We start from the raw sequence: 12,288 nt of genomic DNA on the forward strand, positions 1-12,288 counted from the left end.
CTGAGAAGATCAAATACATTGTTTTTGGTGCCTAGCTGTTTCCCAAGTATATTAGTGCGTGTGTGAATGTATAAACGAGAGGCATTAAAAAGGCGTTTTATGAAGTACATTTCCTTGTGTTCACTTACAGCGCAGCCTTGCCACATCCAATATGGCGGCGACGCTGACGTACGGCTCAGCAAAGCGGCGCCTATGTATATGGTTTTGACAACAGTGCTTCCTGTTTCCCTGCGTGCTTTGCTGTACTGTTGTTGTAAACAGCCACTAAGTTACATGTTTAGAGTTCACATAGTTGTCGGTTATTCTGCATTATTTTTTGGTAGTGTCTTGTCTGTTGTTATCTACCTATTACGTTGCTGTGTGATGTGTTTTTTAGCTCTTTCTTTAAAAAACACAGTGAGTAAGACTAGTGTGTGGAATGGTAACCCCCCCCGTGGTTTCAAGTTATGTTGTTGTTACTCTGTTTGTTTAGATCTGAGTTACCTTATTCTCAGACTTGTGAGTAGCACAGTATTAGCTTAATGACGCAGCAAGTTCAGCAGAGTTGCGAATTTGCGACCTTGGCGCTAAAAGCTCTGTATCGGCTTTTATTATAGGGGAAAAAATGATACAGATGTTGGCTGATATCATATTTTTATGCCAGTATCAGACCAAAAATTATTGGTGGCTGATAATATCAGACTCCCTACTAAAGATGTTTTCTGAAACTATTTGTGGTCTGTGTTATTTGTTGTAGTTCATTTGGAAGAGAAATGTATTTAAAAAAACACATCAGCAGCTAGCTTCCTTGTTTATAGCCTGCATACAGGAATTATTTCCACAAACACAAAACACCATTGGATTGAAGACTGGCACTAACCTGGGCCTTCTTCTGCCTGACAGCACTGGCTATGGATGGAGCATCGCCGACCACCACCTCAGATACATCCCCCAATCCGGGCTCCGCACCGTGCTTTCCCTCCTTCTTAGGCTGAATGTTGAGCAGCTCTGCCATCAGGTCTGCCTCCACTGCTTGCCCCTGAACCATGTGACCCATCTCAGTCAATGCCGATGCTTCACTGGCTTCCATCTTCTCCGTCTCCAGCACATCTCCATGGATCCCAAACTGGGTGGGGTCCGGCATGTTCCCCAGAATGTCCGTCACCTTCATATTCTTAGCCCCTTCAACAAGGCCGCCCCCAAACATTGTGGTCCATAAAATATGGAAGAAACCCCAAATCAAGCTGTAAACAAACTGGAAGAGGCCGGTGATGATCATCCAGAAGAAAGCAAAGAAGCTGTGCACAGTCTCCTTCACACTCATCTTCCTGAATTTCCTGTACTGCCGTCTCATGCTCTTGAGAGTGAGAAGTTGGCGGAAGTGGCAGATGTTTTTTCTCATTGAGATGCAAGCGATGGTAAAGGCTGACGAAGACTCTAACATAACACTCTTCTCCTCTTCCTCCTCCTGGTTCTCCCCCACACTCAGACTGTCGTCTTCGTCATCTTCCTCCTGACGCTCCACCGGGTCCGGCTCTGAAATCTGAGATGCTAGTTGCATCTCAAAGATGGTGTCCTCGCAGAAGTTCACAAAGAGTTCCATCTTCTCGCTCTCTCCACCTTCATTGACCACGTCAAAGATGAACTGTCGCTTGGACTCCTTTACCTGAGGCTTCTCCCACTGGGTCCGACTTGACTCGCTAATGTCAAAGTATACTCGCTCGATGCGCTTGGCTCCACCCATGATCTCAATACGACCCAAATAGGGTTCAAAGTAGCTGAGGACACTCTCGGCCAGGTCGAGGAACGTGGAGAGGCGACCATCGTGAGGCATGTGCTCCGAGAGGTTGGTTAGCAGGACAGCCACATTGAAGCCAATGTCCTTTGCGGGTTCATGAAATCTCTCCACAAACTGTACGTAGTTGAACATGTCGTTCTCATCCGCCTCGGCACAAGACAGAAGAAACTCGATCTCAGACTGGGAATATTGCTTCTGGTTCTCCATGGACTTCTGGAAATCCTTCTTCGAAATGAAACCTTTGCTCTCAGGATCGTAGACCTTGAAGCTGTCCGAGGTGGTCAGATCCTTCAACTTGAGGAACATGTCAAAAAACTTGAGGATCATCTCTACATTGCTCGATGATTCCACCAAGGTGTCCACCATTTGTTTTCCAATTGTCCCATTGACAACATTTCCTGTGAAGAAAAGGAAATTGATGTCATCTACTTTGTTACTCCGAGCAAACACAATGTTTGATACATAAATCTGCTTGCATATTGCAGCTATAAAGGCCTCCAAGGACTCAAAGAAGAAAAGAAAGAAATGTTACCTTCTAGAAGAGAGAGCATCATGACGATCATGTCCTTCTGCAGGTCTAGTAGCTCCTTTAACAGGTCTATCTGACTGGAGTCCTGTTAGAGGATAAAGACAGAATAGAGACATAAGACAAACCATCCTCCAAGGCCCCATAGGGTGCTTCTAGCTAGCCTCTATCCATCAGCACTAGGGTTAATGTTATTTTTCAGGCTAAAACAGATGGTATGGTCAGTGTGACTCATTTGGGGTCTTTATCACGTCTGGGCTGAGCACATCATCAATCTGAAGTACACTTTCATAAGCTTCCACTCTGCCTTTGCCTCTCACTGTGACCTCAATTGTCAAATGAGGAACTTTGTGGTCAGCAGGAGGCCATTTTTTGCTGTCTTCATTTACATTAAGAATAAAACACAATGTTACAGACTTTGTTACAGCAAATATATACATAGATGTGTGAACTGCACTAATATTGAATTTTCTATGACTTAAGAAGGACCTCTAGTGGCTACATACTGTACATACATACTGATGACAAAATAAATAGCCAAAATTATATTAATTACATTATCTTTTATTATATCAGATGCGTTAATAACAATACTGAATTTTATCTTGCAGTGTTTGTTTTATTTTTAAGTGATTAAGTTCATTAAGACTATTTTGCAGAGCTGCTGGAAATGTGAAATATCCATCCATCCATCTATCCATCCATCCATCCATCCATCCATCCATCCATCCATCCATCCATCCATCCATCCATCCATCCATAAATAACCAACAGGTGAGGCCGAATGAATTAAACAGGTCAGCGCATTTATTCTTGTCACTCACACACACCAGTGACCTGAAAAGATGCAGCTGCGACACAGAGACCGGCTCAAAAACAGTGGTGCCAAAATTGGGCAAGTTAGAAAACACAGGCCGAGCTATGATACTAATTTTAAGATATTGATGAATGAATGGTGACGCTGAGTCATCAAACTGGTGAGCATCTAAGAAATATGATGTACTTTTTTGCAATCTACCAGTTGCTATTTCACTGAAAGTGAAAACGTAATTGCCAAGTTTTCTGGACTGTAGGCAGTCTGCACTTAAAAGACTGAGAACACTGTAGAGGACGCTTTATCAGCTCAACTCCAGAATATTTTTGCTTATGGTTGTTTCAAATATCACTGCATTTTATGTGTTGTTTTATTGTATTTATTCATGTTTATTATATGTAACCAGATATGACGTTTGCACCTGCGGCGCTTTGTGGAAGTTTTAACGTAGCTCAGTCTTGGTGAATAAAGATGATAGAAACATTCGCATGGTAATGAAGTCTTTTATTAAGAGTTGCGAATAAAATAACCCCCCAACAGTATATTAAGTATGGTTATTGACTATTTATGTTCATACATTAAAAAAATAATAACCACCACAGTACGTGACGTCGCAGAAGCGCTATCGTAAAAATTTGAGAGAAGAGCAAGTGACGTACGTACGTCTCGCACATGTGCAGAGCCGATGGTGTTTCCAGTACGCATTGCATTATGACATGGCTTTGTATGGCAAACTGCAAGTTAGCTGAAAGCATGTAGCTTCCGTGGTGGTTTGGATGGATACCATCTTGCTTATACACGGAAAAGCGGTTCCAAAACAGATTGAAGTTGGAATAGGATGGAATGTGTCATGTTATGCAGGCAGGCGGAAGTCAGGGGTTTAGTCTCAGAATTCTAAAGAAGCATCCGGGTCCTCTGCCAGCTGTGGGGATCGGTCCACTAATCAATACAGCCTTGCTGCAGCTGCTCAGGGAGTCCATGAGTTTATCAAAGTGCTTTTTGGTGCTCTCCGACTGATGGAAGGATGTGTAGTTCACACCCACGTGGACTACCACTCTAGAGTCTGGCAAGGTTTGAAGAAGAGAGGGGAGCATCTGGAGTATGGCAAGGACTTTAGCACTGGGGACACATCGTGTGAAAGCATTGAAGAAATGGACTTTTCTGACAATTGAGTCACCCACTATTAAAGTTGTTATGGGGAAAAGAGGACGAGGAAAGTGGAGGGTGGGTTTTTATCTCCGCTGTTGGATGATGGGGAGGAGGAACTTGATGAGTACATTGGTGATTTCGACACAGTGCGCTTTGGGGCAGGTGTGAATTGTGGAATGGAGGAAGCCGCTTTAGTAGGGCGGGTGCACTTAAGTTTATTTGGGTGGAGGGCATACCAGGAGGATCTCTTCTGGACGTAGTGGCTGGAGACGGCAATGATGGAGGCCTCCTTTCAAGGGGAGGTAAGTCACGTAAATTGTGTAGCCTTGTGTAGAGTACGAGTAAGCAATCTCATTCAACATTAGTGATGTGTCGGTCGCAAACGAATCAGCTCTCAGACCGGCTCTTTGAAATGAAAGACAGAAGGGAGCCAATTGGGAGCCGATTTGTTTTCTTTCCTCGTCTTTTTTTTCTGTTAAGGGTGAATATCATTGGTGAAGACGTGTGGGGGCGTCTCTGTGTCCACACTGAGCAGGGCGAGGGGCTGGGTTAAACACACGCAGTGGTGCTCTTAGAGCCTATTTGTTCGTGAGAAATTTGCATGAAGAGATTTGACATATTTTGACTTGATTTGTTTATTGAGATGGGTCTTTTGTATTTTATTTATAATATAACATTATTTTTGTAGCTGCTCATTGAGGTTTAAATAAACCCATTTAAATAATAAACATTTGATGTCATGTATCTTTTACATTAGTAACTCATTTTACACAATACACATATTTTGGTAAGAAATTAAATCAAGAAAAATTTAATCCGAAGAGCCACTTGGGAGCCGAGCCAAAAGAACTGGCTCTCCAAAAAGAGCCAAAATTTCCATCACTATTCAACATTGTAGCTGCTACAAAGCACCTTCTGCGAGCTAAGAGAAGACCAAACCATTTCATGCAGACATACAGGGGTGGTTGGTCAATATGGATGTTTACTTTTTGGTCAATGTGAATTGACGTTTTACTGCCAAAAACAATAAAAACTAAGAGATTGTTTTTAATCGTTTATGATATTTGAAAATAAAAAACAATAAAAACTAAGAGATTGTTTTTAATCGTTTATGATATTTGAAAATAAAAAAATTCAACCCACTTAACGAAATCAGATTTTAATTTTCACCAGTTTTTTGGGGCCCTTGGAATTGTCCTAACTTTTCCACCCATTACTAGTAGTACAGTCATGTGGTGTTTTTATTTAACTGCATATTTTCAAATAGGTCAAATTTGACCAAAAAAATCATTAAAAAAAAAAAAAAAACAACAAAAGATTAATTATATATTCCGTGGCTTTGATTTTGTCCAAACAAATTTTTAACTCTACAGACAGCTTCGGACTTGCCATTGTTGCATCTCAGTCTCTTGCGTAGCTGTTTGCAGCGTTTGAGGTTTGTTACAACAACACACACCTACTTGAACTGCGGCACTGATTGGCTTATCATAAAATTGTATTCTACCTTTAGCCCATCATCATTTCTTGTGTGTCTGTCACCCCTCCCTCCTCTTAAAATGAAAAAGTAGACTTGTTGTGTGAAAGTATAGTGGATTACGAGTGTAAAACTGCAGAAAAGACAAATACAGGCGCAGACTACCTACCTGGGATAACTTCATCTGCATATTGGCAAAAACATGCAGGAAGCCCACAACTGCATCCCACAGTCTGCTGTGAGCCAGGCTCTGCTGGTTCCCTATACATGGACCCTGCACCAAACAGATCACAGTTAGAGATGCGTCATTTTGGCTTTCTTGCCGATATTCGATCCAATATTGTCCAGCACATTTTACCGATACCGATACCAAACAACACCAATAGAGACAGCAGCTCTTCCCTCAAACTAATGTTGTGTAATGAACATATCATGCTTCCTTTACTGTGATGCCTTTGGATGCAATTCACAAATAAACACTGTTTGTGCAAAATAAGACAAATATGTAGACAAGTATTACACAATGTGTAATACAACGTATAGAAAAAGTGCCACAACACTGTGTGTGAAATTCTGTGCTTCTTCCTAAGGTGTTATATTAGAAGTATTGAAGGAAGACGCCTTACTCCCCCCTTGTAGAACCAATGCGTTATGTCATGTTTTCCATGACAGGTTGGACTTAAGTTTTGGTTTTCCTTAGTTTTCACATCATTTCCTGTTTTGTGTCCTTATTTTGGTTTTCTGTTTCGCGCGTTCCACATCGTGGACATACTGAGCTTGCAATCTTGTTGAAGACTGTGCAGTTTGATGTGGTCTCACTTGCGCACCAGTGTGCCAATATCAGCTGATACTATCGGTGGATCGATATTATCGGACATCACCTAATCACAGTTGATAAATAATCAATTTGCACTCAGATTACTCTTGTTATGTTGTGATTGTGATAGTACCTGTATATACTCAGTTAATGAGTTGAAGACCTGCTTAGCGACTGCAAGTGCTTTGGAGAAATTCCTCTGACCAGCCTCATCAATAATATCTTTTCCAGAGTAGTACCAATAAAAATCACTGATGGATTCCTAGCAGGAGAAATCAGACAGACAATATAAACAATGCACTACCTATACAGTATATTTATGGCAAAGTCAAAATGTCCAACCTGAAGTCTGAGCAAGTAGTCTACAGTACTAATAATGATGTTGACTGTTGTTGTGTTACCCGTCTGTGTCCTCAGAAAGTTCTGAAAATCTGCAAATAATGTGTTCATATCATTAAGATTTGTACATGACATTGTTGATAAAGTTGTTTTTAGTGGGTATGGGCATACCATTGTTGTGTCCCTCACACAGAAGCTGTAGAAACCTAAAAAGATCCTTTGTGAACTCATCATTCTGCAGGACTTTGGAACCTGTGGAGCCAAAAAAAAGAATGAACTGCTTGTTTTAGTGATTACAAAGAAATGTTTTTGCGTAACTGTAAATCTGCTTTCTTGTATGCCAGGTGCATATTAAATGTAGATATCGTAATAAAAATAAAAATGAGCTGTGTTGTTAAACACCAGCAATGCTTTGTTTGTTGGCGCAAACAAAGCATTGTGAGATTTAACTCTTATCTTCCGCAGGTTAGTATAATCCAAATGAAGGAAAATCAAAATATCTGACAAGCATTGACTTGTTCCTCCCTCAACTGAACAAACTATGTAGTACCACATGTTAAAATGAGCATGCATGTGTTCCGTCAGGCCAGGTGAATAATGGTGCTTTTATTGCATTCCGGGTGCAGAGGAGAGGAAGCAGGAGGAAGGGTCAAGGGGGGAGCAATCAAGATGATAGCATTATAAAGAAGAGTAGGGGAGAATCTAAACCATGTATTTACCCCGCTCACTCACGTTGACTGCAACCGATGACATAAAAAACATGATCAGAGGAACACACAGAAAGCAGACATAAGCAAAGGAGAAGACACTGATATTTAGTCACAACCACAGGAGAGAATGATAGTACTCCAGCTATAACTCTGCTTAGCATCGAAAACACACAAAGTTACCATCACTTATGCCTGAACTCATGAAATGGAAATGAGCTGGAATATGCATGATGAAGCACGTTACACACTGATCATTAGGGACACCCAAAAACACATATAATGACATTCAATAAAAGACCTGTAGGGAAATTCAGCTTTCATAAAGATATTAACAGTTTTGATGGACACTGTCAGAGAAGTAATGGTTTAGCAATGCAGTGGTGTAAAATTGCATTGTATCATAACGAGTACCGATACCATACAGCACCTATGAATAGTTTAAAAAGGAAGGAAAATATTATCTGAGTGGTTAGCATATTGGACTTCCACTCAGGTGCTTCCTCCCACATAATTGCTAAGTTGCATGTTGCATGCATTACACGTCCAGTTGTCGTCATCATGGAGGATAGATAAGGTTCAAACAAGTGTAGTCGGCGCGAGACATCAAGTAAAATCAGAGCAAAACCTCTGCATACACGCGCTGTTCTACAAGTGGAAATCGTTCATTTTAGGAAAAGTTATTGAAGAGTTCCTGAGACAGTCATCATAATGGTAAAAAAGCTAAAGAAAACAGCAAGAATGGTGGCTGCTGGAGCAGAATATGTACATACTCGAGTTTGCAGGGACCAAGAACAACCAAAGTGGTTACTAAAACCAAAGTTAAAATATTTTTGGAACTACAAAATGCTAATGAAAATGAGAAATGCAGAAAGTATTGGCTCACAACAAAAAACTATAAACCCTCTTTATGACAGCAAAATATGTTTGTCAGCAAGAAGCTTCTGAAGCCTTTAAAATCTCTGTGAAGACTTCTAATCAACTCATCAACAAGAAATGGACGCAAAACATTTGCTTGCCATCTACAAAATCTAAAAAATCTGCAAAACATTACTGGGAAACAAGGACGCAACTGAACAATCTCAGTAAACATTGAGGTACATCGTTATCTGCACACAAAAATGTAATTGGGAGCGAGTTGCATACAGTCTCTTTACGGTTTAAAAGGTTAGGTTTGGCTTTGTTCTTTGTATTTTCGTATTCTATTAAGTGTGTTATTATATTATTCCGTTAGTACGATGTGAACACTAGGGGGCACACTTTCACTTGTTGGCATGATGTGTCAAAGAAGAAACTATAACGCTATGGAGCATATCTCTTGAAAAAATAGATTTAAAATAAAATAGATAGTGGGTTGAAGTGGCAGAAACATAAATTATCTGAATTATATAATTTATTGTATAAATGGTATTGTCAAAAGAAAATAACATTTAGATTACTAACATTATTTACCTTTTTGTGGACTATAACTCAGATAAGATCAACAATAGTCAGTTACTTACTTGATCCTTCTTCAGTAACCATCCCCAGACCTTCTGCTTTGTTTTGCCTCTCAAATGCATTCAGGTCCAGGACACTAACAGGAGAAATAGTGCAATGTTGGATTAAAATATTTTAGTCACAGTTGCACAACTAAAAAATGGAAAACAAGAAGTTAGTGTCTTTATGTACCGTACCTGCAAGACATCATTAGTCCAGATAGGCTTTTGAAGAAGCCGACATCCCTCTTCTCTTTAAGGTAGTCCAACATTTTCTGCACAGAACAATTAAGTTAAGTGGGTGGTTGAAATTTATTTCAGAATTTCTGCTGGTGGTCGTTACCTGCTGGACTAGAATGTTTCCTCCATTGAGAATAGAGATGCCCAGTTTCAGGGTAAAGGTCACCATAGCAACAAGTCGACCTGATTGATGACCACATATTATAAATCATACTTAGGTGGTGGCAAAAGGTGGTGACTCTATGAGAGAGGACCGGTGAAGATACGCTACCTTTACTAGCACCAATCATCTGGAGCACCATCTCTGCAGCCCCGCGGTCGTGCAGTCGAGCCTGCTGGTACAACATCTTTTGTTTCTCCATTTCCTTCTCCTGTAAGACATAACATGGATTATGCGCCGTACTGTGAAATAATTATTGTGTCTGCTTCCGTTATACCTCAAAGGTTTTGTCTTTCTCTTCCTCATCGTTCTCCTCTTCACCTTCTGCACAACTCTAAGAGAGAAAATATGTCACACCTACCCCTTTTTGTATCAGTCCAAGCCAATAAGACATTAAAGTACCTTTGCCATCATATCTGCATATGCAATATACAAGGGATCTTCTTCCAAAGAGCTGAAGGACAAAATATGATCAGTATTGTACGGGTAAAATTTGCACACAATCGCATCTGATGGTGTGGAAGTGAGAAGCAGGCCAGCGCGATTGCAAAGCATTCAGACGTGTGTGTGCGTATGTGTTTACCTGCACTCGGTCAAAGCATTGTGGCTGAAATGCAGAATGAGCTGGTGAAGAGGATCCGGCTGTTTTCGAACATCCTCCTCTTCCTCCTCTTCCACTTTGGGCTGTGTTTTCTGGACAAGTCAAGGCCTCTCATTATGAACTATACGATATATTACACTACTGTGAGGCCACCTGACTCACCTTTTCGCAACAAGCTTCTATGTGGATACACTGGAAGCATGCAGGCCATCAAGCACAAGGATATTCTCATGCACAGGTGACATGCAGCAGCTTGTAAAGGCGTAGAATGGAAATAAGCATGATTCTCCGTGAGCCCACTTTACATGTTTAAATGTTATATCATATTCAGTTGTATAACATTCTGTGGACATCCAAACCTCCAACATCAAACTGGAATAATTTGAACTATTTTTTCCAAATAATGCTGAGCCATAAAGTTCTTGAAAAGTTGTTCCTCTGTGACTTCCGTTCCAGATTACTATATGAGAAAATTATATCATGGAACCCATTTATGTGGACCAGTGTTGGGCAAATTACTTTTTAAAAAAGTAATTATCTTTAGTTTATTAGCTATACTTCATTAGTTTCCCAAAAAAGCATTTGAATTAGCATAGAATTACTCCTTCATAAATGTAATTAGTTACCACAGAAAGTAAATAGTGTTCCTTTTTTGAAAAACCTTCAAATACCTGGCGTGTTCTGTTGAGAGCTTACCATATCAGTGCTTAATAGAACAACCTGCGTGTGTGTTTTGTTGATGTTCAGAGTTCCGATGTCCGTGAATGCACCTCGCATGATGATTGGTGGAGAATGAGGAAGTGTTGCGTAGGTGTGGAGAGGACCATGCGTAAATTGGAGCTGTACAGTGTTGGAACTGAGCACTGCTGTTGACGTGTTAAAAGTCAGAAAAAAATGTAAAAAGACCGTCAGACTGTGTGACTTTTTCGGAAGCTACAATAGCCACATTTCACTGCCGGTAACGGTAAAAGCATTGTGACAAACTTAATATGTAGATTGCCAGTTAATAGAAAACTATTTTAACACTGTTACTCCCAACACTGATGTCGACAACTCATAAAATCCAGGTCAACCTTGTTCTTAAAAAGTGGTCACTTAAGTCAATGTCGAGATACATGGTCAAACATTTTTGTCTACATACAGTAAATTTGTGACCTAAAAGGGTCATCTTTATGAAAAAATGTGTCAATTTGTTGTAGTATTGTCAACTTCCTCATAATCGCTAAGCCGTGTCAAACAACACACCAACATAACTAGTTAACACAGCATTTTAACATGAAAACTGTGACTTCTTGTTCAATGCAAAGTATGCTTAAAAATAAATCAATTACAGTCTTAACCTGAATTCTACCACAGAAACTAAAAAATGCATGCATTCATTTTTTTTAGAGCCACTGGAGGAGGGATTTGCGCATGTACACTGTAGTCAAGATATACTACAAAATGAACGAAGCAGTTCTCAAAAACAATGATATCTGTCACGCTTGCTTTGGAATTAACAAGGGTTTCTTCTTAAATGCAGGCTCAGGCAGGCGATACAGTTGCTGCCACTCAGTAGCATTTCTTTCTTTGCACGAAAAAAATCAGATTTAGGGCATTTAAGAAAACGTTGTTGGATTGATCACAAAGTATACACGCCTTAGCCCAGCCCCTGCCAGATACCATGCAAATACTCCCCCTGGTGGCAGTGAGCAGTGTGGGGGGACATCAGAGCTTTTCGACTAGATGCTGGGTTAAGTCTCTGGCAATACAATGACATCATTGCTCTCCTACCATTATTCTCCACTGCTTTCTTGCAAAAAACATCCAATATTGAGGACCTCATAACCAAAAAAAGAAACATGTTTTTTTTTCTGCTATTACGCAGGTTTTAAACGAGTGGAAGAAGAATATAAATACGAAAAGAGCACAAACCAAACATCAAACTGGCAAGCTGAGGCGCTGTTGAACATAGCACTGCACTTAGACAAGACAACTCGGTGATGCCGCTCTGACATCGGTGGTGATGCCATGCTTACTACACAAATGGGCCACCTCACTGACAGGTGATAAGAAACATTATGAAAGATCAGGTGTCACCCAGTGCAATATGGAAGACGCCATCAAAACAATATCACAAGTAAAGCAGGAGGGGCAGGGGAGGGCCAAGGCTCCCCACAGCACGTCCACCAACACAAAGGTACTGGAAGGCCTTTGTTAGTACTTA

General features: G+C 40.5%; 1 protein-coding gene across 6 annotated transcripts in view; it reads right to left on the minus strand.

Annotated features, from left to right (window-relative positions):
* Nucleotides 1–12,288, minus strand: part of LOC129192313 (ryanodine receptor 3-like) — a 159,920-nt gene that overhangs the window by 10,644 nt on the left and 136,988 nt on the right. For 4 of the 6 annotated variants that reach the window (XM_054796205.1, XM_054796203.1, XM_054796202.1 and 1 more), the window contains 14 exons: nt 10,065–10,174; nt 9,884–9,935; nt 9,759–9,815; nt 9,593–9,692; nt 9,425–9,504; nt 9,280–9,356; nt 9,106–9,179; nt 7,616–7,633; nt 7,068–7,148; nt 6,900–6,988; nt 6,691–6,819; nt 5,910–6,014; nt 2,310–2,391; nt 860–2,175 (listed from right to left, as the gene is read on the minus strand). In XM_054796205.1, the coding sequence (XP_054652180.1) occupies nt 860–2,175; nt 2,310–2,391; nt 5,910–6,014; nt 6,691–6,819; nt 6,900–6,988; nt 7,068–7,148; nt 7,616–7,633; nt 9,106–9,179; nt 9,280–9,356; nt 9,425–9,504; nt 9,593–9,692; nt 9,759–9,815; nt 9,884–9,935; nt 10,065–10,174 (2,370 nt within the window). The remainder of the gene's footprint in view (nt 1–859; nt 2,176–2,309; nt 2,392–5,909; nt 6,015–6,690; nt 6,820–6,899; nt 6,989–7,067; nt 7,149–7,615; nt 7,634–9,105; nt 9,180–9,279; nt 9,357–9,424; nt 9,505–9,592; nt 9,693–9,758; nt 9,816–9,883; nt 9,936–10,064; nt 10,175–12,288) is intronic. The other 2 variants (XM_054796207.1, XM_054796204.1) reach the window with 1 other exon arrangement.

This window comes from Dunckerocampus dactyliophorus, chromosome 13 (genome assembly GCF_027744805.1).
Source record: "Dunckerocampus dactyliophorus isolate RoL2022-P2 chromosome 13, RoL_Ddac_1.1, whole genome shotgun sequence".
Lineage (NCBI taxonomy): Eukaryota > Metazoa > Chordata > Actinopteri > Syngnathiformes > Syngnathidae > Dunckerocampus > Dunckerocampus dactyliophorus.